Below are 24343 nucleotides of genomic sequence, written 5' to 3'. Positions count from 1 at the left end.
AAAGTAGGAGATGTTTTGAAATATCTTGACTTGCCTTTATCTGACTGGCGTAAGTTATTGAAAGTAAACTGGAATTACTCACCAATTCTTACACAACTAAGAGCAATAATTAAAACAAATTTGTATCTCTGGTCCCCATAGACTCACAATTGAAAAACCTTAACACGATTATCAAAATACTTTCATCATCTGATAAAATGCTCTCAAACTCATATAAATTAATTAATTCTTTAATGATGGACCACAACTGTCTTTTATCTAATGTTTGGTTGAATTATAATTCCCAATTGTCAGAATCTCAGAAAGTCCTGGCTATTAGACACACTAAGGAATTTATCCCTTTTAAAAATTAGCATACACACAATTAATGATTAATAATGATGCCTACTTTACCCCAATCAAATTAAACAAATTTAACCCAAATAAGTCCCCTTCGTGTTCATGCTGTTCTCATCCCCAAGCAGACCTCCTTCATATTCTATGGTATTGTCATTTTTCTCACAGATTGTGGACATCTTTGAAAGTCAGACTGCAGAAAATGGGATATCAAAAATCCATGTTGACGTGGGAATTTGCTATTCTACATATTCCATTGATTCATCTTTCAAAAGTTGATATTCATGTTATCATTTTTATTTGCTCATTACTAAAACTTTATATAATACAAAATTGGATTGATCGTTCTAAATTAAAATGGGTTATTTTCCAGAAAATGGCTTTTAAATTTATTGATGCTCAAAGATACTTAGGTGGAAGTCCAAAAAAAAAAAAAAGCTATTAGAAAGGTTGTGTTAGAAAAGGTTCTAAACATATTAAATAGTTAATGTTAAATATTTTTTTTTTTTTTTTCTCTCAGGTTGCCTAACTTGTATATAGTGTACATATGGTGTATGTTTTATTTCTAAATAACTTATCAAAATCTCATGAAGGTTGTTATCACTAGATGAATTGTTATATGTTCATTTATGCCTTCTTGTTATGTATAATCTTTTAATTGTCTTGCTATTCATATAATTAATAAAAAATTTTTTGAGAAAAAAAAATCAGTAATGAATGAACAAAGATCAACAACACAGATGGAATGTTATGGTAAGACATAACTTTGTTTTTTCCAGCATTTATAGTCGATCGTTGAAGTCCACAGCATCTTTTCATTTTTGTTAGCACCTGGATTATTTTCCATGCATATTTAATTTTTGCAAGAACTTCAGTCATACAACCCATAAGGAGTCTCTTTATAAAAGGCTAGAAAATTAACACAGAAGAAAGTCTGGATACTGTGGATTGTGAATGATAGTTGCTCCTTAATTAAAGAGATAACTTAAGATATTAATCGGCTACTAGTCTAGGATAAGAGAGACCCATGGCTCCCTCTTTAAGCTCAGGTTTTATACCTTCATGCCTTCTGTTTACTGGATAACTGTTTTTCAAACATGGGAGAATTCAGAACGCCATCTTTGATATTCCTCCATGAAATTGCTTATAGTTACTTTGCTCTGTTTGATGATAATGGCATTTTATTTATGTTCACTCATGACCTATGCAGTTTAACAGCTAGTAATTCCTTCCTGAATCTGTACAGTTTCCTTGCACCAGAGCTGCCATGTCAGAGGCCCCATGCATCATCCATTGTTTAAATACTGGACTGCTGTCTCCCATACTGCTGGCTTAAGAAATCTGTAGAAACAAGACCCCATAGTGATAGAGCACTAGAATGTCACAACATAAATGACCAATGGAATATAAATGAATATCTCCCTGCTAAACCAGTGCTTTAACAGCTGCCAAATTATTATTGATGCTATGTGAAATTGTTTGCATTTGCCAAGCCTCTGATGGTACTTCCTTAGTTTTGCAGATTGAAATGCCCCCCTTTACCTCCACTCTGACATCAGCAGTTACATTGCAAGAACCATCAGCCCTCTCACATGTGGCATGCAGCAACTGTGTGATATAGTAAGTTACCATACAGCAGGGTTGACTAGTGGGTTACTGGAAGTTGCTTTTCTCTGGAGAAGGTACTATATTTACATTTGTCTTTTCCTGAAACTGTCCTTTCTCTGCAGGTTCCTGCACTCCATACAATGCCACTTCTTTCCCCCCTAGAATTTCATCTTCAAATACCTCTAATATGAGGTTAGAGAGACATCCTAAGGATGAAAGGAGGTGTCATCAGTGGAAGGACAAGAGAAATGACAGATTAACTAGACATGCCAGAACCACTGACAAGATTCCCAGTACAACCCATCTTTGTCTTTGCTGTCAGATGGATATTTGTGAGGTTTTGGATGTTACCCGACATATTGCCTGCAGAAAGATGCACTTTCCCAAGCTGTATAATTTCCTTCTCTTACAACTAGCAGCAACAACTGCCATAAGACTATAATACCTCAGTATAAAATTTCAAGTAACAGAAGTATGATTGGAGGAAGCTGTGCTCTGTCCAAGTATCAAGCCTTAAGAGTATCAACGGACATTTCGATTTAGGAGGTAGTGATGATTGATATACATGACAGTCATGCCAATTATAATGTTTCTTTTAATGCTGTGCTGTAATTTATTATTCATAGTTTCAGGACTGTAGAACAAGTTACTCTGGGGCATTTTAAACTCATCTTTTATGATAGTTACATTAACAGTTAATTATAACATTTGTGATTACTTCCACCATTCTTTCCTGTTTCCTGGATACATTTTTCAATCTGATAAGTGCTGGCCTTATGTTGGAGATAGGTAAACATAAGTGGTGCATCTGGTACAGTAATCCCATATAGTGCTGCTGTCTTTTTTTCAATTTGAGTACCATTTCTGTCAAGTTTCATACTACAAAAACGTTTGTAGTTTAATTGCATTTACCCAGCTGCACTTGTTTTTGTATAAAAATCCTTGACATAGGAACATATTTTCTTCTCAGTATTAAACAGAGTTTGGATATATATGTTCCCCTATGTCAATCGAGTATGCTTGTGGAAGAGAAATAGAACAAGACTACCATACTAAGTTCTTGTTTCAGTAAGGTCCAGAATGTTGTAAGTTAGTCTGTTAATATCTGTTTAGAGGTTAAGTGGGCTGCTGGATTAAGTTGGTTAAAATCAGTTCCTTCCTGTATGACTGGTAAATGCTTAATCTTTTGTAAATCAGACAGACATGAAATTTCCACACATAAAGAAAGTTGTTGACAGCGGAATAAGAGACAGTGAGAGTGAAGAAAAAACAGAAAGATTTGAAAAGTGAAAGAGAAAAAAATCTGAAGTCACAGCGCCAGAAAACTAGTAAAAAGCTAAATGATGCCTCTGTATCTTGGATCCTTAATTGATACATGGTTGCACACAACAAAAGCACCACCTCTGTCACCAATGGAGTCTCTGAAGGGTCTGTCTTGGGCTGTTCTTTTTCAGCATATTTTTCTCAGACATCAAAACTTGATGTCATTGTTTGATGCACCAGATATGTTATAATGACTGCAAACTACAAGGATTTGTCCTTAACCTTACCGAAACAGCTTCCCTTCAAATGGCAGTTAACGTTACAAATGAATAATACAGTAAAAATTATATTTCTTTCAATGTAAGAATGCAGTTTTCACACAGCTGGTAAAACCCCTTCAACCACATTATATGCTGTTGACTGGCAGCAATTAAAGATAGAAAGATTAGTTAAAATATGTTGTAGTCCTGGTAGACAGTGGCCTTTTTATTTGGTATCAGTAAAGCCAATATTGTTTGCAGAACATATTATAGTTGCCCACCTGATGTTTCAAGGGCTGACAACTGTGCCAAGGAGATAACTATCCCCTTATCAGACAAATTATAAATACCGTACTCTGATTTGCAACCTGTTCTCACTCCATCTGGTCATGTAGAGAAGGTTTAAGGATTCTTTGTAATGAGAATGTAAGGGGGTTTAAGTCTTATAACCGGAGATTACAGCAACACTGCCTCTCCCCTGTATTTTTCTCACCTTCTTAGAGGAGAAATACAGGTATCTGTATGATACATGTGCACCCATAAGTTCTAACTAGTGATCCAGGGAGTCAAACTTCTCACAGGCCAGTAGAACTTGAGCTTGTTTACCAAATTTGTGAACTTACAAAGCAGGTCATCTACCACCTTGGAGAACAGGAAGTATTCATTTTGATAAAAGGATCTTGAAACTGATCTCAAAGGTACAGAAGGGACAGCACTCATCTCTGGTGTTTCAGACTTACTAAAAATGAACATAGCTCTAATGTTGATGCATTCATTGGAGCCATCCTGAATACTGTGGCAAATATTTAATGCTTAATAGTAGATAACCTTCAAATAGTCACTGCTAAAGAAATGTTAGCCTCTACAAAGCAATCTGAAACACTGCTGTGTTATGTTTGAGTACAATGTTTAACTACAGACTATTGTAACAGGGTAGTTAGTATCTGAATTACCCTGGGTTATACACCTCATGTATCATTCTTGTTCATTATACAACTGTCTACTTGAAAAGACCTCCCTGGACTCTGAGGAATATATACAACCAATCGTCACAGTTCATGAAAACAGAAATTTCTTTGATAGATGGACACTGTAATTGATAGCTCTTAGCAGCACATCTGCTGGGTCTAGTGAAATAAATAGCAGATTTGTTTTGCAGGCAAACAAGTATGATTTATTAGTTGATGCTCAAGCCACAGTTTTTGAGACACTGTAGAGTGTTTTTTTTTTAGACTTTGTAGAAATGTAGGGCATGACAGATGTGAATATGTTTTCACAAAGCCTCAACAAGCAACTCCAATCCATTTACTCAGTGAATCTAAATAAATCTTTTTAAAGTAAAGATGCCTTAAATTCACATGGGATCAAATCATACTTCATGACTTTATGTCCTTTTGTATTCACAAGGCACTCTTCGATGTGAAGCAGGCCAAAGGCTATGCTATAAGGCTACCACGGGTCACTTACATAAAGAAACCTTGCCACCCCTCTTCCATTGGCCTTATTTCTATACTGCCACTTGATAATTCAGAAGCACTCCAATATTAAAACAATGAAATTTTCAGTTTGGAAAATAGAATTTTAATATCTAATAGCAATTCTTTCTGCAGCACTTCAGTAAACATGTTGAATTGAGACAGAAGAACTACTATGTAGAATATTACAATATAGGTTGGTTACCTTTCAAAAATGTGCACATTGATTGGCTTGTCCACTGTAAAATGAGCATATCCAAATAGAAGCAAGACCGACCACTAAAATGTATTTAGTGACTGTCTATTTAGATATCCTCCATTGCAAATACAAAACAAACAAGCAAATAAACAAAGTACAGAACAATCAGGAACATCCTGTCAACTCACAAACTTAAAACGTATGCCTCTATGATCTACAACTTACAGCACAGTTTGAGAACAATGAAGTCCAAATAAATGAATAAAATCAGGAATGTTATAGCTCGCAAACACATGGTAGCCCCTTAAGTTGATTTCTTTGAGCTGCTAAGTAGACATTTTAAACAGTGTTGAAGAACTTGCAGCAGTAACTGTTCCATGGAACAGAATATTGCAATATTGATGTTCATCTTGTTTCACTGTTGCAGTCATTACAATTAGGTTATCCTGCTGGCAGGCTACCCGCAGTCGGCCTGAATTCTAAAGTCCTGGTCCGGCATCGGTTGCTGTTGCCTCCTCCCTGATGTCAGTGCGCCAGGGGTATAAAGATGCAGCTGGTGCCATTTTCTTCAGTCTTTCTTGCTGCGCGGTGCCCGAAGCAAAAGCAGTTCGCAAGCGCCGGTCGGCCGACTCCTGAGATTTTCAAGTTCGAATTTCAGATCCGAAGTTTTCATTAAAGATAAGTAGCCCATTGGGGAAACTTTTTTCTTGCTCCACACCGATGTCAGAAAAAGTTAATAATTGCATTTCTTGTGGGAGGCAAATACCTCATAAGGATTTTCATTCTTACTGTATTCCTTGCCTAGGCCCTGACCACAATGTTGCTAGTTGTCGGTTTTGTGCTAGATTTAACCAACGCAGTATTAAGCGTCAGTACGATTTTGCTTTTCATTATTTCGGCAGAAGATTTAATTATATAATGTCATCGGACCAGCCAACTACCGAAATTTATAAAAAAACACAAAGACAAAAGGACAGGCATCCGAGGTCCAAAACAGACGACTAGGCCAGTCGATGGTTCACCGGTTCTCAGTGAGGCGCTTTTGCAGCCCCTGACGCCCGCTACCTCAGAGCCACAGGCTGCTTCCGACTCCCACGTAGAGCCGACTAGGTTGCTGGAAGCTCAAGGTATTGGACCCTCGGAATCTATTTCCTCAGATGGGTCCGGAGCCGCTGAGCAGGCATCGGCTTCTCAGGGAGTTTTCAGGCCTACACAGTTATATGTAAAAACGACTTCAGCTTCAAAGACAAAGACTAAAGTACCTCTAAAGACAAAGAAACAAGAACAACAACCCCCTGGACAAGCCTCCATGCCTAAAAAAACAGATGCTTAAAATGGCCGAAGACCTAATTACTTTGATCAGGGGTTCCCATCCCCCTCCAGATAAAAGACCTAGGGAAGAAACAGAATATAAATCTTCAGATCAGGTTTCCATTTCCTCTGAGTCCTCTTCTGAACAGGGATACTCTCTTCCTCCTTATGAGGATTCTGATGCTGAGGAATCTATCCCTTCAGCCTCTCCTCATGAAGATTATTCTTTTGGGGAGACCCTGCCTACTGTGAGGGAGCATTTTCATTGGGAGAGCCAAGATTACTCTGAATCTAAGAAAAGGCTCAGAGATTTTCTTTTACTACCTCAGCACAGGCCCCTTGCTATTCCTCCTGTTTTAGACATTGTAGATGATGTGTTTATAGAGTCCATTCTCTCTCCTGACTCTCTACCACAGCTCCTGTTAAGCCAGACAGATATTACAGGGTTCCTGATTCACATAAATTTCTTTATAAAAACCATGCTGCTGACCCAGAAACTATATCTCAGGGTCCCAAAGGGGTCAAGGCGTCCACAGCAAAAAACCCTATCCCCTCTGATAGGGATTCAAGGGCCCTGGACAGATGGGGGAAAAGATTTACACTTCTGCTACCTTGGCTGTAAGGGCCTTAAATTGTCAGTTTCATATGCTTAAATATCAATAATATCTTATGTCACTACTAAAACAAAAAAATGTTGACCAATTCTGAATGTGCAGAAAACAAAGAAATGCAGGATTTATTGCATGCGGCTGAACAAGTGGGAACGCATACTTTGCAATGTGGTTTTGATTCTCTGGAGGCCTCCTGCAGGGCCGCTGTTACGGGTTCTGTCATTAGGAGGCATGCTTGGTTAAAGGAACAGAATCTGCCTGATCATGTTAAAGCAAAATTATTAGATGCTCCATTACAGCATGATACCTTGTTTGGTGTTAAAGCAGAAGAGGTGTTGAAGAAAATGGAGGACAAAGCTAAATCTATGCAAACAGTCAAGGATTTCTTACAGGTACAACCTCCCAGATTTAACAGGAACTGGCCTGCAAAACATTGGTCCTTTCCAGTGTCAGACAGGCCACAAAGAGGCAGATACAGACACCCCAGAGGCAGATCCCAGCCCCAAGGCTCATACAGGCCTAAACAATGGGGTGCTTCTACCTCCAAAAGCAGAGAACATAAATCACAGCCATACAGGAAACAGTCTCAATGACTTCCCCTGCCAGCACCAAGCACTTATTTTCTGGCAGCCCCTTTAGGTGGAAAACTAGCACTTTTTTCACAAAATTGGCACAGGATCACCCATGACAAATGGGTCCTGAATATAGTTTACTAAGCCCAACCAGAGACAGGAAAACAAAACTAGTCCAACAAAAGTAGAATAAAATGTCCAGGTACCACAGTCATAAACCAAATAATCCACTTTAATGCAATAAAATCACAGGAGCAACCACCATTAGCGCTTTTGTCTTAGCCCCAAGACTTCTTCAGATACTCCTTCCATATGTTCCAGATCTTTTATATACAACATAATTAAATGTTGATTGACAATTTAAAAAAATTAATTGACAATTTAAAGAAACAATGCCAAGTGACACTTCATATTCATCGTAAAAAGTATCAGAAAACCATTGTATTAAACATCATCCCTTTTTGAATTTTTGCCTTTTTTTTTTAAAAATATATATATAATAACTTGTCTATTATATATAGTTTCTCAAGGCTACAGGTTCCATTTTCACACCCTGCCAAGGGCTAACGGAATGCCAGACCTGCCACACAATCAATATGCAGAGTCTCAAAAACAAGTTTCAGCCCTCGTGGACATGAGGGCCATTCAGCGAGTGCCACAGCAAGAGCAGGGACTAGGATTTTACTCAAGACTCTTCTTGGTGCCCAGAAAGGACAATGCATGGAGACCAATACTGGACCTGTCTATTCTAAACACATTTCTGGATATTCCGAAATTCAAAATGTTGAGACTGCAGCAGCTTCTGCCCATGCTGGGCAAGAAGGCATGGCTTGTGACTTTAGACCTAAAAGAGGCATACCTGCATGTCCCAGTCCGAAATTCATGCAGAAGATACCTCAGATTTATAGCTGGCTCAATGCACTACCAATTCTCTGCACTGCCCTTTGGCTTATCTACTGCGCCCAGGGTCTTCACAAAATGCCTGGCACCAGTAATTACATTTTTCAGACAAAGAGGAATACAAATTTATCCTTACTTGGACGATTGCCTTATTCAAGCAGAGAACAACGACATTTTACTACAGTATCTGACATTTGTAAAAGATTACTAACATGCCTAGGGTACACAGTAAACGAAAAGAAATCAAAACTAGTACCCTCACAAGAGATAATATTCCTGGGTGCAAGCTTAAATACAGCTGCCCAGATGGCTTATCTCATGCCAGACAAACAAAGACAACTGACTACATATTTCAAAATGTTGGCAGCAAAGACCCAGTTATCTGCAAGAAAAATTCTGCAGGCTTTGGGCTTCATGGCATCCTGCATTCTGCTAATTCCATATGCAAGACTGCATATGAGAAAACTACAATGGTATCTAAAAAGTGTTTGGGCTCAACATTGCCACAGCATGGAAACAATAATTACCCTCATTCCCTGCCTGCAATAGGAGTTTCGATGGTGGGCAGAGGCCTGTCACCACAACAAGGGACAGCTTTTCACTTTACCCACAGCCAGGCAGACATTAACAACAGATGCATCAGATTATGCTTGGGGGGCCCATATGGCAGGAAGATGTATTCAGGGCACATGGTCCGCAAGCCAAAAGCATCTACATATCAATCAAAAAGAGATGCTAGCTGTTCAAAACACCCAGACAGCCTTCAAAGATCTACTTCATCCAGGACAACTATTGATAAAGATGGACAATACTACAGTCATGTGGTACATAACCAAGCAGGGAGGCATACATTTCTACCCCCTCTGCAGACTAGCCATGACTTTGTGGAACCCAGAATTGACTTACCAAGTACATCTGCAAGCACAATGCCTGCCAGGAAGGATAAATTCCGCGGCAGACAAACTAAGCAGAAACCTAATGGATCCCCATGAGTGGAAATTGGATCCACAAGTCTTCAGCATGATAACAAGGAACTGGGGATGCCCGGACATAGACCTATTTGCCTCACCTCACAACTGCCAACTACAGAAATTCTGCACAAGGACTTATCACAAGCTAACATGGAAAGTGGATGCTCTATCTTTCAGCTGGAAAAACTTAACAGTATATGCCTTTCCCCTGCTACCTCTCCTCCCTAAGGTACTCCTAAAGGTCAGACAAGAGAAGCCAAAAATGATACTGATTGCCCCAGACTGGCTGCGCCAGCACTGGTACCCAATCCTAAAGAGCTTGTCTCAGTGCCCGGCCTGGACATTGACTCAAATTCCTCACTTATTGACCCAACAAAACAGTCAGATCCTGCACAGCCATCTCAGTACCTTAAACCTGGCAGCATGGCAGATAATGTAACCATTCAAAACACGCCTCTGTCTAAAGCAGTGATGGATGTTATTTTGGAGGCCAGGAGGCCTAGCACCAGAAAATCTTATGCAGAAAAGTGGAAGAGATTCTGTGCTTGGAACCAGGCACAAGGAATTGACACGATTGTACCGAATATTCCTCAGATTTTACAATACTTAACTGAGATGCTGGACAAAGGCCTATCCTTTTCCTCAATTAAGATTCATGCCTCTGCCATTTCAGCTCACTACAATACAGAACCACCTCTATTTTCTCATCCATTACTAAGGCAGTACCTCAGAGGGGCCAAAAACTTAAGACCTCCAAGAAGAGCACCAATACCTGCATGGGACCTAAATTATGTCTTGGAAAAACTCACACTTCCTCCTTTTGAGTCAGCCTCTACAGCTGATATAAAATTCTTATCTTGGAAAACAGCTCTGCTCCTAGCAATAACCTCTGCAAGACGAGTTTCAGAGTTACAGGCACTCATGACTGTGGAACCTTTTATCATTTTCCATCAGGACAGGGGTTTCTCTGAGGACAAACCCGACATTTATGCCTAAGATAGTGTCCAGTGTGGCCCTGAAACAAACAATTCATTTGCCTACCTTTTATCCAAACCTACAGAATAAGGGTGAGAGACTTCTGCATTCTTTGGACATTCACAGGCAGCTACACTTCTACTTGGACAGAACCAAAGCTTTCAGACAGACTGAGCAGCTTCTAGTGGCATATGCTGCAGGATCACAAGGGAAAGGCTATCTCAAAGCAGACTATTTCAAAATGGATAGGCCACTGCATTCATTTCTGCTATTCACAGCATAGCAAATCAGTGCCGAAGGGCATTAGGCCACATTCTACCAGAGCAGCAGCCACTTCGGCAGCCTTCCTCAGAGGAGTACCAACCAAAGACATCTTAGAGGCTGCAACTTGGAGTTCAGTGCATACTTTTACAAAGCACTATCACTTACCTCTCTACTCTAAATCTAGAGCAGGCTTTGCCACTGCAGTTCTGCAGGGCCTCATAGCCTCTCCTAATCCTATTTAGCCCCAGCCACCCAATCTTAGCTTTGGGATTCTACCCAATTGTAATGACTGCAACAGTGAAACACGATGAACATAGTACAGTTGTGTAACTACCATAAATGTAGATGTTCGAGTGTATTCACTGTTGCAGTCCAGGTTACCCACCCACCATCCCCCTTTCCTTTGGTGGGCCTTATCTCTACTTCTCTATTCTATACAACCTATGTGGTGTATTTGCTTATAGATGAAGGTAGAGTTTTACTTTACTGCATGCATGTTTATTGGCATAAATTAGCCTACCCTTTTGGGGGCACCTGACATCTGGGGCAAGAAAAACTGAAGAAAATGGCGTCGGCTGCATCTTTATACCCCTGGCGCACTGACGTCAGGGAGGAGACGACAGCAACCGACGCCGGACCAGGACTTTGGAATTCAGGCTGACTGCGGGTAGCCTGCCAGCAGGATAACCCAATTGTAATGACTGCAACAGTGAATACACTCGAACATCTACATTTATGGTAGGTACACAACTGTACTTTAAGAAAAAATAAGCAATGCATACATCACAACACCTCCTGAAATGGAGATTTCACCATTATTTATAACTTCAGTCCTCACTGTTTTCCAGAAAAACAATTTTTTTTATGAATAGCAGAATAAAAATATGACAAAATATCTAGATACTCAGATGAAATGTGAACACACACACACACACACAGACACACACACACACACAGTCCTTAACAAAAAAGTCAGATAGAAATGCAATGTGTAGCCTTCACACCTAGATACAGAGCTAAAATATTCCCTACAGCAATATAGAAGATTTTATAGGTGGCCCGCAGAAAAGTACATAGACCAACTGAAATATCCATTTCCAAGGATCTTTGATTATCTTGCCCATTTCATATCAGTCAAATTTAGCATATGCAATTATCAAAGTACATAACTCAGGAGTCACTGTATATATTTCATCTTCTGAATCAATATCCATAGTTCTTAATTTTCTGTACATATTCTAGTTTTTGCATAGGTAAGTCAGTTCATCTGTTAAACTCTTTCATTTAAGGCCTTCTAAAAAGATTTATCTTGTCATCATGAGACAACTCCCCTTACTTTTCAGCTTGTCGAACCTGAGGTCTGGTAAATCCTTGTCTAGCAAAAGAAAGCAATTTTTTCTCTCCTTTATGAAAGATAATAAAGGCTTTCCTGTAACAAAGCAAAACTTATTTAGTGTGTCTGGGCAAAGATATAACTTTCTGCTGGAGGTACAATGAAGCTGTGCAAGGTATTGTTTGAGAGCATTCCACAAAATCAACAACTTACTTTAGAATTGCTCCTAAGCAATATGCTTCTGGTTGCTGCCTGATGGACTGCTCTCAACATCTTCACAGAATGGGTAAGAAATTGATGCAGTCCAGAGTTGGGTGTTAGGTTTGTTGTGCTAGTGCAATAAATTATGCTTAGTTCTCTACTTCCGTGAGGTAGCCAAATATTACTTTGGATTCTATGCAGATGTTATAACTTAATTTTAGAGTGCCTTCCTTTGAAATCCATTACCCTTATTAAAGATTTGATGTCTTTGACTTATGGTGTTGGTGAAGATTGCTATGTATAGAATGGACTGACCACCCCAAAGAAAAAAAATCTAAGGATTTCTGGCAAGCTAAACTGTCAATTCCAGACATTGTCAGTAAACTGTACCACAACCCCACTCTATTACTACCAAAACATTGCTTCCAGATACAGAGAGGTAGTAGGGAAATCCTTGTGTATGCCTCAGATGCCCCTTAAGCATGTTAGTAGCTTACCTCTGCCATCTAGCACAAATACTAATAGATAGCCACATCCCTACCTACATCTGCTCTTATTGTTAGTCATCTTTGCTGCAAGCCTGTACCATTAAGGTCCCATATGCCTGCAGTACATCCCAAAAATGTCTTAGTCAGTTAGTCATTGGTGACTCAACTCTAAGACATACAGACACAACAGTTACCAGGTTAGCTAAGGACGGGGTGACAATTGCCTCTCTTATGCAAAGATTAGGGATGGCAGTATGGCTCTTGGGTCCATGCAGTGACCCAGATACAGTTACAATCTTGTAGTTACCCATGTGGGGTAATTTATCTTGCACATTCCACTGTGTGGGAGATGCAGGGAGACATTGTTGAGCTCTTTGTTCATGTCTTCAAAAACGGGGAGGACCATGGCATTGACTAGCATTCTGTCATCACCAAGAATAATGCCTGTGTTCATGGATAAAATAGTTGGCTTCAATAAATGGCTAGTAAATTGGTTTGCCTTGGGATAAAATAATCAATGGACCCACCTTCTCTATGAGGCATGGCATGTATCTTTCACCCCTTGGTTTTTGATACTGGTTAAACATTTACTTCCTCCATAGCGTTTTTGTAACTCAAAGTTCACCTAATGCACATCCAAAAACTCCAGTACTATCAAAGTATTGCTGCTGATTGCTATAAGCCAAAACAATGGAATCTCTGAAACTGAGGCCTTTCTTAACCTAGAGGATATAAGCAATTATGTAATTACAGAAATCTTGTTCCATTGCAGTGATAGCACTCTCTGTATCCCAGGGTACAATGCCTATCATGCATTTACATCCACTGGTTACTGTAGGGCTAGCATTCGCTACCAACAAGAAGTTTGCTAAGAGTTTTCTGGACTTTGTAAATGCCTTTGCACTTGACCAAATTTCTCCCTACCAATCATATGTTGATCTCTTGATCTTGTCCACACAAACATTTCTTCCAATTGCCTTAGCTTACTTGTTACCCCACCCCCCCTCACCAATCAAATCTATCTTGATGTGATATTTTCTGTGAAAGTCTGTATGGTGCCTCCTGATAACTCTTCTATATTCTGAGATTATTCAGGGATTATTCCAAGATCAGGTATTTACTATTTACTAATTATTGATGATAACATTTGGTGTAGATCTTTGACAGATCTGGTATCAGCACCTGCTGCTTATTGCTTTGCATTTTACTCCCTTATGGACAAATGCATTGCGGCATCCATACCAGATCAGAGTAAGCATAATGACAAGTTTAGAACTAAACCCATATGGTGGAACTATTGCATCAACAAACTCTATAATAAATAAAAAAAGCTCCTGACCTTGATTTACAAGGGTCTATATCATGGCATCGAAAAGGACGTTAATCAAATGGGTTTAACATTGAAAATGCCATACATCAAAGTGTGTTTTGTGAGATTGCAGTACAGTGAAGATCAGAAAATTTGCCCTTTCCTCACTGTGTGCGATCTCACAGCTGGTATATATAATTAGCGGGGAATATGGGGGGCACAGCCCCAACAAGAGTGACTTTGATTAACAGCATTTTCGATTTTTAAGCCATTCGATTAATGTCCTTTTCGAGGCCGTGATATAGACCCGATTTAAAACTGGTAAGAATTCTCTCAAACTTACCATTGTGAAATGTAAGGCTAATTATGAAGTTAGGGTTGCATCTAATTTCAAATTATACCCCAAGAGCATTGCTAATATTTTTTCAGACAAATTCTCTTTCATCTCCACTCCACTAACTCTTCCCTCCATTCACTTTCTCACTCCCCCTGCTGAGATCAATTTTACAATTAAAAATACTTCTTCCATAGGTCCTGACAATATCTCTGTGTGCCTGCTGAAAAGTGTTGATTCTCACTCAGCAAAAATCCTACATCAACTCTTCAACCTGAGTCTCTCCACAGGTTATGTCCCCAAGGAGTGGAGAATGGTAGCCATGGTGACTGACCCTGGGAATTACACATGTATTAGTCTAACTAAAAATATCTTCAAGCTTTGGAACACATTGTAGATGAACAAGTAAACAATGATATTGTTGAACTTGTATCCCTGGATATGCATCAGCCTGAGTGTTTAAAAGGAAGATCATGTGTGCTCAACTTGGTTGATTTCCTTAAAAGAGTTTCTGAGGCCATGTACCAGGGGAAAATAGTCCACACTGCTTGTCTAGACCTTGCTAAGGACTTTGACATTACCCCCTTGTTGAGACTGACAAACTCTCCCAACTTAATATTAACCCATTTAGTTTGTTTGGATATGCATTTGGCTGTCTGGCAGAACTCACGCCATTAAGGTCAAAGTGAAATTTGCTCTAGGCAGAAAAAAATGTCACTAGTGATACCCTGCAAGGCTTTGTTCTAGGTCTCCTCCTCGGGTTGTTTCTAAGCTTACAGTCACAGGAGACCATCAAGAAGTTCAGCTACATCACCCAGTACTGATTGGAAACTAGCAATAACCCCCATTAATCAGACTTTGAGAACATGATAAAATTAGCTGTTAACCTTTCTTCTTTAGAGGTTAAAAAGTCATTGAACACCTTATTATGCCTATTTCTCATGTAACGAAACTCTCTTTGAAGTGCTCTTACGATTCAGTTGAGGCTGCTTACAGAGTTGCAGCTTCAATTTTAGTTATGAACAATATTGCTTGGTTATATACTTAAACATTTCCATAAGATGTTACAAGTTGTTCAGTTTGGTCATTTTGCTGATGTGGTCCTAAGCAGTTGTTGCAAGAGAGAGATACTGTTTCAATTTTTCTCCATATCTTGAAATCCATTTTGACCTAAAAAAATGTTCTCTCCTTTTCAGGGCCTTTTCCCCACAAAAATATATCCATCAGCCTTAGCAATATGTAAATCAATGGCATGTAGGCTCTAAGAAGAAAGGGCAGAACCTCCCTTTGCCAGGGACAGTCCAAAAAAGTCAGTATGGCTACTTGCCCCCTCTGGTATTCTCCTCCTTTGTTAGCAATCAATCCATTTAATCTTTCCTTCAATGTAGGCTTTCATCTTCCCCAGTGATATCATATTTTCTTATACAGATGGGTCCTGAGAACATTCCTACAGGAAACCAGAGGGAAATATGAGTCCCTTCCTCTTTTTCTGAGAATCCTTCTATATCCTCTAAAGAAAGAAGGAACTTTGAGAACAGTCCCAGACCTTCCCTTGGTACCTTTGTTATTGTCCTTATTTCCATGGTAATGTTAGATTTAGAAGAGAATTATCCTATCACTCCAAATTGCATGTTTTTGTTTCCTATATACGAAAAGTAATTACAAAGTGTCTGATCCAAATGATTGCTTACTCTAGACTGCAAGGCATTCACATCTCTCCTTTTTTAGACATTGGCCTTATGCACAGACTTTTTTTTCCAAATGACAAGTCATGGACGTGACTCAAGGATCTCTCTTTCAATCTGGGGTTTCATGTGAACTTTCTGACATCATCATATTTTCATTCCCACACATTAGTTTCTTTGGACAGTCTTTGAATGCATTCCTTGGAAGAAAACTTTCCTTGTCATAGAGTAGAAATGTGCAAATAAAACTTTTTTTTTTTTTATCAGACTGTCTTCTGTGTAGGAATATATCAGCTTTCTGTGGCATCTGTGATTATCATGATCACATGGACCAGACTTTAAATGAAAAACTTGCATTCCTTCTGGTCAGTTTGACCTCTCCAACAGCACCCTTAATCCTTTCAGATTTTACCCGTGTGATTTGTAAAAAGAAGTTACAGTGATGGTGGACCAACTATCTCTCGATTCAGGTCTCCCCTTCTCCCTTCCACCTTCTTGTCAGTCTGTCACAGTCAATGATTCAGACTTTGGCAGACTGTAACAAAATGGTTGAAAGTACAAGGTCTGTAGAACAAGATGGACAGACAAAAGCACACAAGTTTCACAAACGCATACAAGTTTCAAAGAGACATTGGCAACTGTCAGTGCTCTTTAGGCCTTAAATCATCTTTAGTCTCCAGAACTTTCTATGCAGAATTGTCATGATCACATGAGAGGTGGCATCACGGCTCATTTGACTCTTCGGGCTTCATGCATTCAGTCAGAGGAAGACATTATAGCAGAAAAGCTGATCAGGACCAGAACAGACACTCATAAGAGGGAACTATTATCTGGGGTCTTCTAGAAATGGATCCAGCTGTGAGGGAGCACTTCTAGCAGTTCTGTAAGCCTCCTTTCAAAACAGACATTCTGATATATGGTTCCATGCAACAAGCAGAGAGTACAAATGCCTTCTCACTCCAGTGAAAAGGAATGTTCTTTAAAACCTTTGTACACTTTCCAGTAATGCCGGTGGTTCTAAAATTCAAGAGAGACTCCTTTTTGCCCTAGATATATGTGGTTCTCCCTTAGTTTGATATGGGCCAAGGGTAATTACCATAGATCGCCCACTTTCTGGATTTACTCATACAAGATGGGTGCTGTTTACTACATCTCAACATGTACAAACTTCAGCTGACTGCCGGGACTATATGTTTTGAAATATTTTTGGTACCTGTTTTCCTGGGGACATTCAGCAGGTACTAAAGGAGAGAAAATTTTTGCTGCTAGAAAATTGGATATGAGTAAGTGGAGTACATTTTTTATTTTGTGCCATAATAAGAACTGGGATGCTTTAAGGCACGGTTGCCTCTGTTTCTAGATTATTTGTATGAATTATTGTCCTCTAGACAGTTTTATTCTTCTGTCAAGTTTCATCTTTCAACCATTTCTTATTGTGTGCCCTTAAAACCCCTCCCTCCTTTTAACTGTTTTCAGCTCTTAACAGTTTTGGAAGGGATTTTATTTTTCAGTTTGCCTAGAAAACAGGTGGATTCTTGGGATCTTAACTTTGTGTCCAAAAAAATTACACTTATTCCTTTTGAACCAGTTCATTTCACTGTTTTGCAGTTCTTCAATGGAAAATGTTCAGTCTGACACATTTTCCTTTTAAACCAGTGCATCAGGCTATTCAGTGTTCCTGTTTGAAATCTGTGTTTCTCTGTGCTTTGATTTCTGCAAGAAGAGTATCTGAATTACAAGCTTCTATGTTGAGACAATCCTACCTCATTTTTTTCATAGTCATGGGGCTCTCAAGAACAAAATTATTCTTTTATGACTCAGTGGCTTCAGAGTTTACTTTATTGAATCTGTTCTTCTCCCAGTACTCTTTCCAGAAACTAGCAACAGTGGAGAAATAATTCTTTCTCTGGATGCCCACAGGCAGCTCATATACTAATTAAACATAATAAAATCTTTCAAGAAAGCTAATCACTTACCCTTTGTTGTGAGGGTAAAATAAAGGAGAACTAGTGTAAAGGAAACAGACCATTTGTACTGGTTGCCCCATGATATTTCTTCGGCTACTTTCACCTTAACAAGTAACCTCCAGGCAAAGTTAAGGCCTTGGCTTCTTTTGTGGTGTTTTGAAAGGAGGAAGGCACAATATGTTTTCTAGAGGCATTTACTTGTTTTTCTGTTCATATTTTTACACAGTACTAGATTATTTTTCCAGGTTCAGAAATAGCTTTTCTGGGACGATTTTCCAGGAGCTCATGGATTTATAAATATATTTCTCATTTGTTTTCTAAGCTACTGCAGCATGATTGAATGTTGAATAAAAGGCAGTTGTGTATGTGGAACTTACCTTAGCATTAGGTGTTTTAATCGATAACCATGGCCGTAGCCATCCCCTTCCACCAGTCCCTTTTAGTGTCTGATCTGTTTTTGCTTATGTGGACGTACATACTCCACACACACACACACACACGTGTGTGTGTGTATAAATGTTTTTTCTGGTCTCTAGCCTTCCCTTCTCAAAGCAAAGAAGTTCTGATACTTTTTTGGTGCTCTTACTGCCTTTTATGTGGAAATCTGCTTGAGTTCTTGACAGAGACAGTGGGAGGCATCTTTAAGCTTTGAAAATCAGGATGTAGACAAATAGCTTAGGCTACTGCAGCAGTGATCAATTAGAACATATACTATTATGTTAAGTTACACTTACACAACTGTGCTTTCTTCCACCAACCTATCTCTGTCAACCTGTTCTTTCCCTTGTAGTCAAGTAAGCAGTAGAGCCATTCCTCAGGAAGGAGAATGGTATGTGTGATTTCTTTTTGTCCTAGTAAACTCATGCGTGGAAGACCTGTGGGTCCTAGGGTAAGACTAAAAGATTGCTACTATGCCATCTACTGGGAATCCTAATTACAAACTTCAGAATCGCTGCAGTTAGTAAGGATGAAACAACGTGGCTTGCAGTTGCCATACAGGTAGTAGCCAGTGCCTCTGACTTAGACTTAAGTTTTTACTGGTTCAGTTTTTGTTCTAATGTCATCATTTTATATGCTGTTTAATTTATCTTCGAGGAGTGCATCAGTTTGAAGCTGCCACCTCCTTTATGATGACAGAAAGATAGCTGTAGTCCAGTAAATGGATATAATTTTCACTTATACCTCAGTACCAATCCATTAGCCAAGCATTGATTACGTCATTGTGAAGAAAAGACAATACATTGGGTCTCACCAGCACCAAAGGAAGGTTTTTTTATTCAGGGTTCTTATTTCTTAAAAAGGGCAGTTGTGGAGACAAATCTTAGATATGCCAAATGTCAGCTAGGTCACTCTGACAAAAATATGTCCATGATGATGAGACTCCAACTGCATAGCCATTTATGAAACTGGCTCAAGTAAAGCCATCACCCAGAAAACAGACATGCTTTCAAGTGATTAAACTCCCTGTTCCATTGTTTCAATTTGTTCTCTCCACATACTACGGGATGTTCTCAAGATGTTTAGCACCAGTATTTGCACACTTAAGAAAACAAGAAAGTAAATATTTCTATTAGCTATATAATTGCTTTATACTAGCCCAAACTCAGAATTTTTTATATCAGCATATGTCTTAGATAGCAAGTTTCTTTGAGAAACTTGATATACCTGTAAAAAAACATAAAAGTCACATTTCTAAACAACCAAAAGACAATAAGGTCAGATATTTATTAAAACACACAGTTCCATTTGCTTCAGCAAAACACTAGCTCCTAGGCATTAGCACTGTTGAGTGTTGAACATCTATTTGGCAATCTGTGATAATGCATTTATTCATTTTAGTTGTGTGTGTGTGTGTGTGTGTGTGTGTGTGTGTGTGTGTGTGTCAGAAACATGCTTACCATTGCTGTATGTCAGAAAGCAGCAGTACCATTCAGCACAGGCTGTGGTAGTTTTCCCTTAAATGTTTTTCTTGGAAATTAAATTGCAAAATTAGGTATGAGAATGAAATTAAAGGCATTTTACTAGAGTTATTAATTTTGTGTCAGAATAATGCATTTAACTTCCCTGTGTTCAGATTTTATTGAGTCTTTTCCTGTGAATAGCTTCCATGAGCATTACCAAACTTCTTTGCCTCATTTAATCTGTCTATGAATGCCTAAAGGCTTCCTCATCTATTCAAGGATTATTTAATACTTTTGAATACAGTGTGTAAAAATGCAATGCAAAAAATGTTTATTTCATACCACAGTTGATTATTATTATAAGATTAAATAGTCTTGAGAAAACTTCTTCTTTGGTTTATCACGAAGATTTGATAGGACATTAACCATGCACATAGCAGCATATGACACACTGAAAAGAAAAGGTTCCATCAAGACTCCATGAAAGGTTATTTCTGTCTGCAAGAAAAGAAAGGTACACTCATCATATCTTATGAATAATTCATTTCTGAGAGTGCTTTAGTTTGATCTTAACAGTAAGTGATGTCCTAGATACATTTTTATCATTACTGACTGCTAATAGGCCAAATGATGCTTTCTCACAGTTAATACAAAATTCTGAAACATTATGTAGTTGTCTTCTTAATGACACTTCCTGAAAGCTGAAGTGTTTCTCACACTGTGGCCAGTTTTAACAGCAAAGAACAATCTGTTCTGATGTAGCTCTTTAGAAATGCCATGCTGTCTAGAAAATAAATATCACTGCAAAAATTACTTAATATTTAGTGTGCAGTGTGTTGTTTTAGAGATAGCTATAATATTACATACAAAGGAGTGAATTGCATGATCTTTAGTGTATATTTGTTAATTCATTAACTGTAAACATCAGTAATTTAAAGTCACTTTGTATTTGGTTTCATGTATATGTAACTTTTGTATATAAATGTCAGTTTTATATGACTGAAGCCCATTTCCCAAAATCACAGCTGGCTGAAGACTGCTTGCCTTAAACCCTTGTGAATAAATTCACTCTTAAATGAAGTTTCATCTCCTCGGAATAATATTAACATTAAGATCATCAAAGCATTCCCAAAATGATCAGTAAAACAATGCAGTACAACTGGAGAACAACATCATTGCAGGGGGATAATCACTATCCACCCCTATGCAGGGGCTTCACCCCCATTCATTTATATATAAGGACTCTAAAATTGCAAGACCTTATGGGAGAGGCAATGTGTGAATGTGTGTAGTAGTGTTGGATTTGTCATATATTTGTAGCGGGTGAGGAAGAGTGAAGCTCCCATACAGTGGCAGTATGGCACCCCACCTTTGCAGAAAAAAGTGTTTAGATATCAGTCACATATTCATATGAGCTGACAAGGCAGGCTTGTATGTTCCACCTCCACTACATTAATTACACAATGTGTTGTGATCAGACTGAAATGGAACTCCAACCAAATGCTCTTTATTCACCTGAGATTTACTCAAACTGTTCTCATAGTTTGCTTCTGTCTGCTGAAAAGGGTTCATTTGCATTGCCTTGTGCTACTGTATTCTCAAAAATTTAATTTTAAATTAAAGCATTTTTTACTAAGTAATAAAAAATGTGGTCCATGAGTATTAAAGATTTATGTTTTTCAAGTATTGATGTCTTGTCTGAGTTTAAATTTTGGAGGTGATTATTGCAATTTTTGAATTGAACCATTTTTTTTATTATGTCTGTAATACATTTGTGTTCTGATGAAAAGTGTTTGTGTAATGTTTTAGATCCAGAGTTCAATGGCATGGCAAGTCCTGAGATAACAAATGTTCCACCTCCTCTGCCTGTCAAAGTATGCACTTCTGACTATGGAAACATAATGGAGAACCAGGAGTTGATGATCCCTACAACACCACCTCCACCACCACCACCACATAGTAGGGTAGGTGTAAAATATGGTGCAAAACCAGGAAAATCTTGCTGTATGATTTTGAAGCATGTAATATGCAAATGCATGTTAAAGTTATTTTATCCTTTTTAGTACTGCAGTCACACATATTTACAAAGCGATTTGAAGTAAAATGATGTTAAAATAACACGCTTAAATGGTGATATTTCCTAACACAATTTTTTTTCCCCTTCATTACATCTCAATCAGACTGTTGTAATTTACATTACTATATGGATCTGTAGTGGTAAAGTTCTGGAGCTGTTTATTCTGATTGTTTCCTTCTTTCAAATGACTTACCATCCTGCTTAATTGAAACCATAGCTGACAATTGTTCAGATATTTATTTTACAGAACTCTGTGGCTTTGAGGGATAAAGCCATGAGTTTTACTCCAGCTGGACTGGGTTTGATTGTTATACAGCCACTGAAGGAGTTGTCACAAGAGAGGTGGAAGGGTGAGCAGCAAGTATTTGCCCAGCCACCTTGGAGAGGGAATCTGATTGATCCAAGGAAAGGACAATGGATACTGCACATGTTGACACAGTACATAGTACCACAAAACTGAAGACTGCATCATAGACATGTGCCACTGTATCACAAGCTTTAGTGGAAGTCACAGCCATGACAGGAGTGTTTTGAAATCTAAAACAGATTAAGAGTTTGCTCACCCCTGTAGAGGGAGAAAATGAATCAGGTGTTGCCTCATACCTGGGAACGAATGTGACAAAGGCAGTTGATGGAGAAGCTTGACATGAATTTGGCTTTAGAGCTCACCCCCCCAAAAAAAAAATTAAAAATAAATAAATGACAAAAAAGAAAAAAAATAGAGCTGTCCCCATTCACTTAATTTTCTCAATGCTGTTAGCATAAAGTCAGTCACTAATCTCTTTAAAGACAAAGAGCCACTATTAATGCTTATGTCTGGTATTTTCTTTTAAATAGGTACATAGAAAAATGTATGAAAATGGAGCTACTTTGTATATTCTTAAACTATGATGTCTGAAGTTGTAGTATGCTTTTGAACATAGCTGTTATTGTGATATGACATAATTATCTTTGTAATTTAAGAAAAAAAGTGTTTCATTCCTTTCTTTTTAATTATTTTCAGCACCTTCCTCCTCCACTGCCTAGCAAAACGCCACCACCACCTCCTCCAAAGGCAGCCCGAAAACAAGCATCTCTTGACACCGGTCTAGCACCATGAACAAATGGTATCATTCCTTAAATGCATTGCTGTATTATATTATTCTACTATGTTTTCAAAGCATACAGTTATAGTATGTTTACCTCATTTGAAAAAGAACAATATTTTTAGTGCAATGAATTTTATATAATTTATATATTATGTGTATGTAAACAAAGTAGTTTGCTTCTAACTCTTGGGTTTAGTTGCTTATGGGTTTTAGTTATTAATTTGCTCATAATCTGCAGGTTTTTCAGTTCAATGTTCTTGCATTATTCGAACTTACACACCAGCTAATACTGACAATAATTTAGCAATTTATAGTTTTTAGCGACACTGTAAACTCTCTGGTGATTGGCGGACATTGATTACTGGTTACATGGAGAGAGTACCACTTTAACATTGTGTCATTATTTTGTATAGAAAGTGTATATATGATTGCTAAATCTTTTAATTTGTTTTATGTTGGATGCATTTATAAAAGATTTGCTACATTATATTTTCAAAAAACTCTTCGTATGTTCAGATTTGATGCTAGAGAACTTTGTACAATATTGTTAACGTTTTTGAGATATTTAAAACTGAAAATAACTTGGCAGTTGCTCTTGCAAAATATTTTTTTACTGTTTTATGAGATCTGATTTTAACACTGTAATATCATATGCTGTTAAGAAGCAAACTGAAGAGGCTGTTTTAATTTCTTGACTTATGGAAATAAAGTCTTGTTATTAAAAATAATAATTGTTCTTGTTTTACCTGACTTGTTTCTAATGGAGGTGCAGAATGATATAGCTCAGTGCTTTTAGGGACTGCTCCTCACATTCCCAGGATTGCAAGCTGTCTCTAGACCTCTAGTCACTGACTATGTGGAGTTTGTCTTCTGCTTGTGTTTGTATCTGTTTCATTTACACACGCACACTGTAGTTTCTCCTCTTTCTCCAAAATATCCTGGTTTATTTGGATAAGTAAAATTATCTGTACATGTCAAGCATTCACCTTTGCTCTTTTGGCTGGACTTGAGACTTTATAGAGTCATAGAAAGTCCAGATTGTTCACCTGGTTATCTGCTAAATAAATTAAAATAAATTTAATTTAATTTAATTTAAATTAAAATAAATTTCTACTTAACGTGTATGTAGTAATAAGTATAATTTGTTTTACTAATATGGCTGTTCACCTCACAGCAAGACGTTGTCCCGTTCGATTCTCAGCTAGAGCGTCTTCT

At 38.2% G+C, this 24343-nt stretch overlaps 1 protein-coding gene across 1 annotated transcript in view; it reads left to right on the top strand.

Moving 5' to 3' along the window:
• DOCK1 (dedicator of cytokinesis 1) overlaps window positions 1-23856 on the top strand; it is a gene marked incomplete in the record, with an annotated part of 4741214 nt that extends 4717358 nt beyond the window's left edge. Inside the window, 2 exon segments of the mRNA XM_044056178.1 lie at window positions 21773-21927; window positions 23044-23856. Coding sequence (XP_043912113.1) covers window positions 21773-21927; window positions 23044-23139 — 251 coding nt within the window.
• Between the last annotated feature and the right edge of the window lie 487 nt (window positions 23857-24343).

The sequence above is a fragment of the Protopterus annectens genome, chromosome 14.part0 (genome assembly GCF_019279795.1).
Source record: "Protopterus annectens isolate FY-2018-M chromosome 14.part0, PAN1.0, whole genome shotgun sequence".
NCBI lineage: Eukaryota > Metazoa > Chordata > Ceratodontiformes > Protopteridae > Protopterus > Protopterus annectens.
The sequence above is the reverse complement of the archived record's forward strand: the minus strand, read 5'-3'. Positions and strand labels throughout refer to the sequence as shown.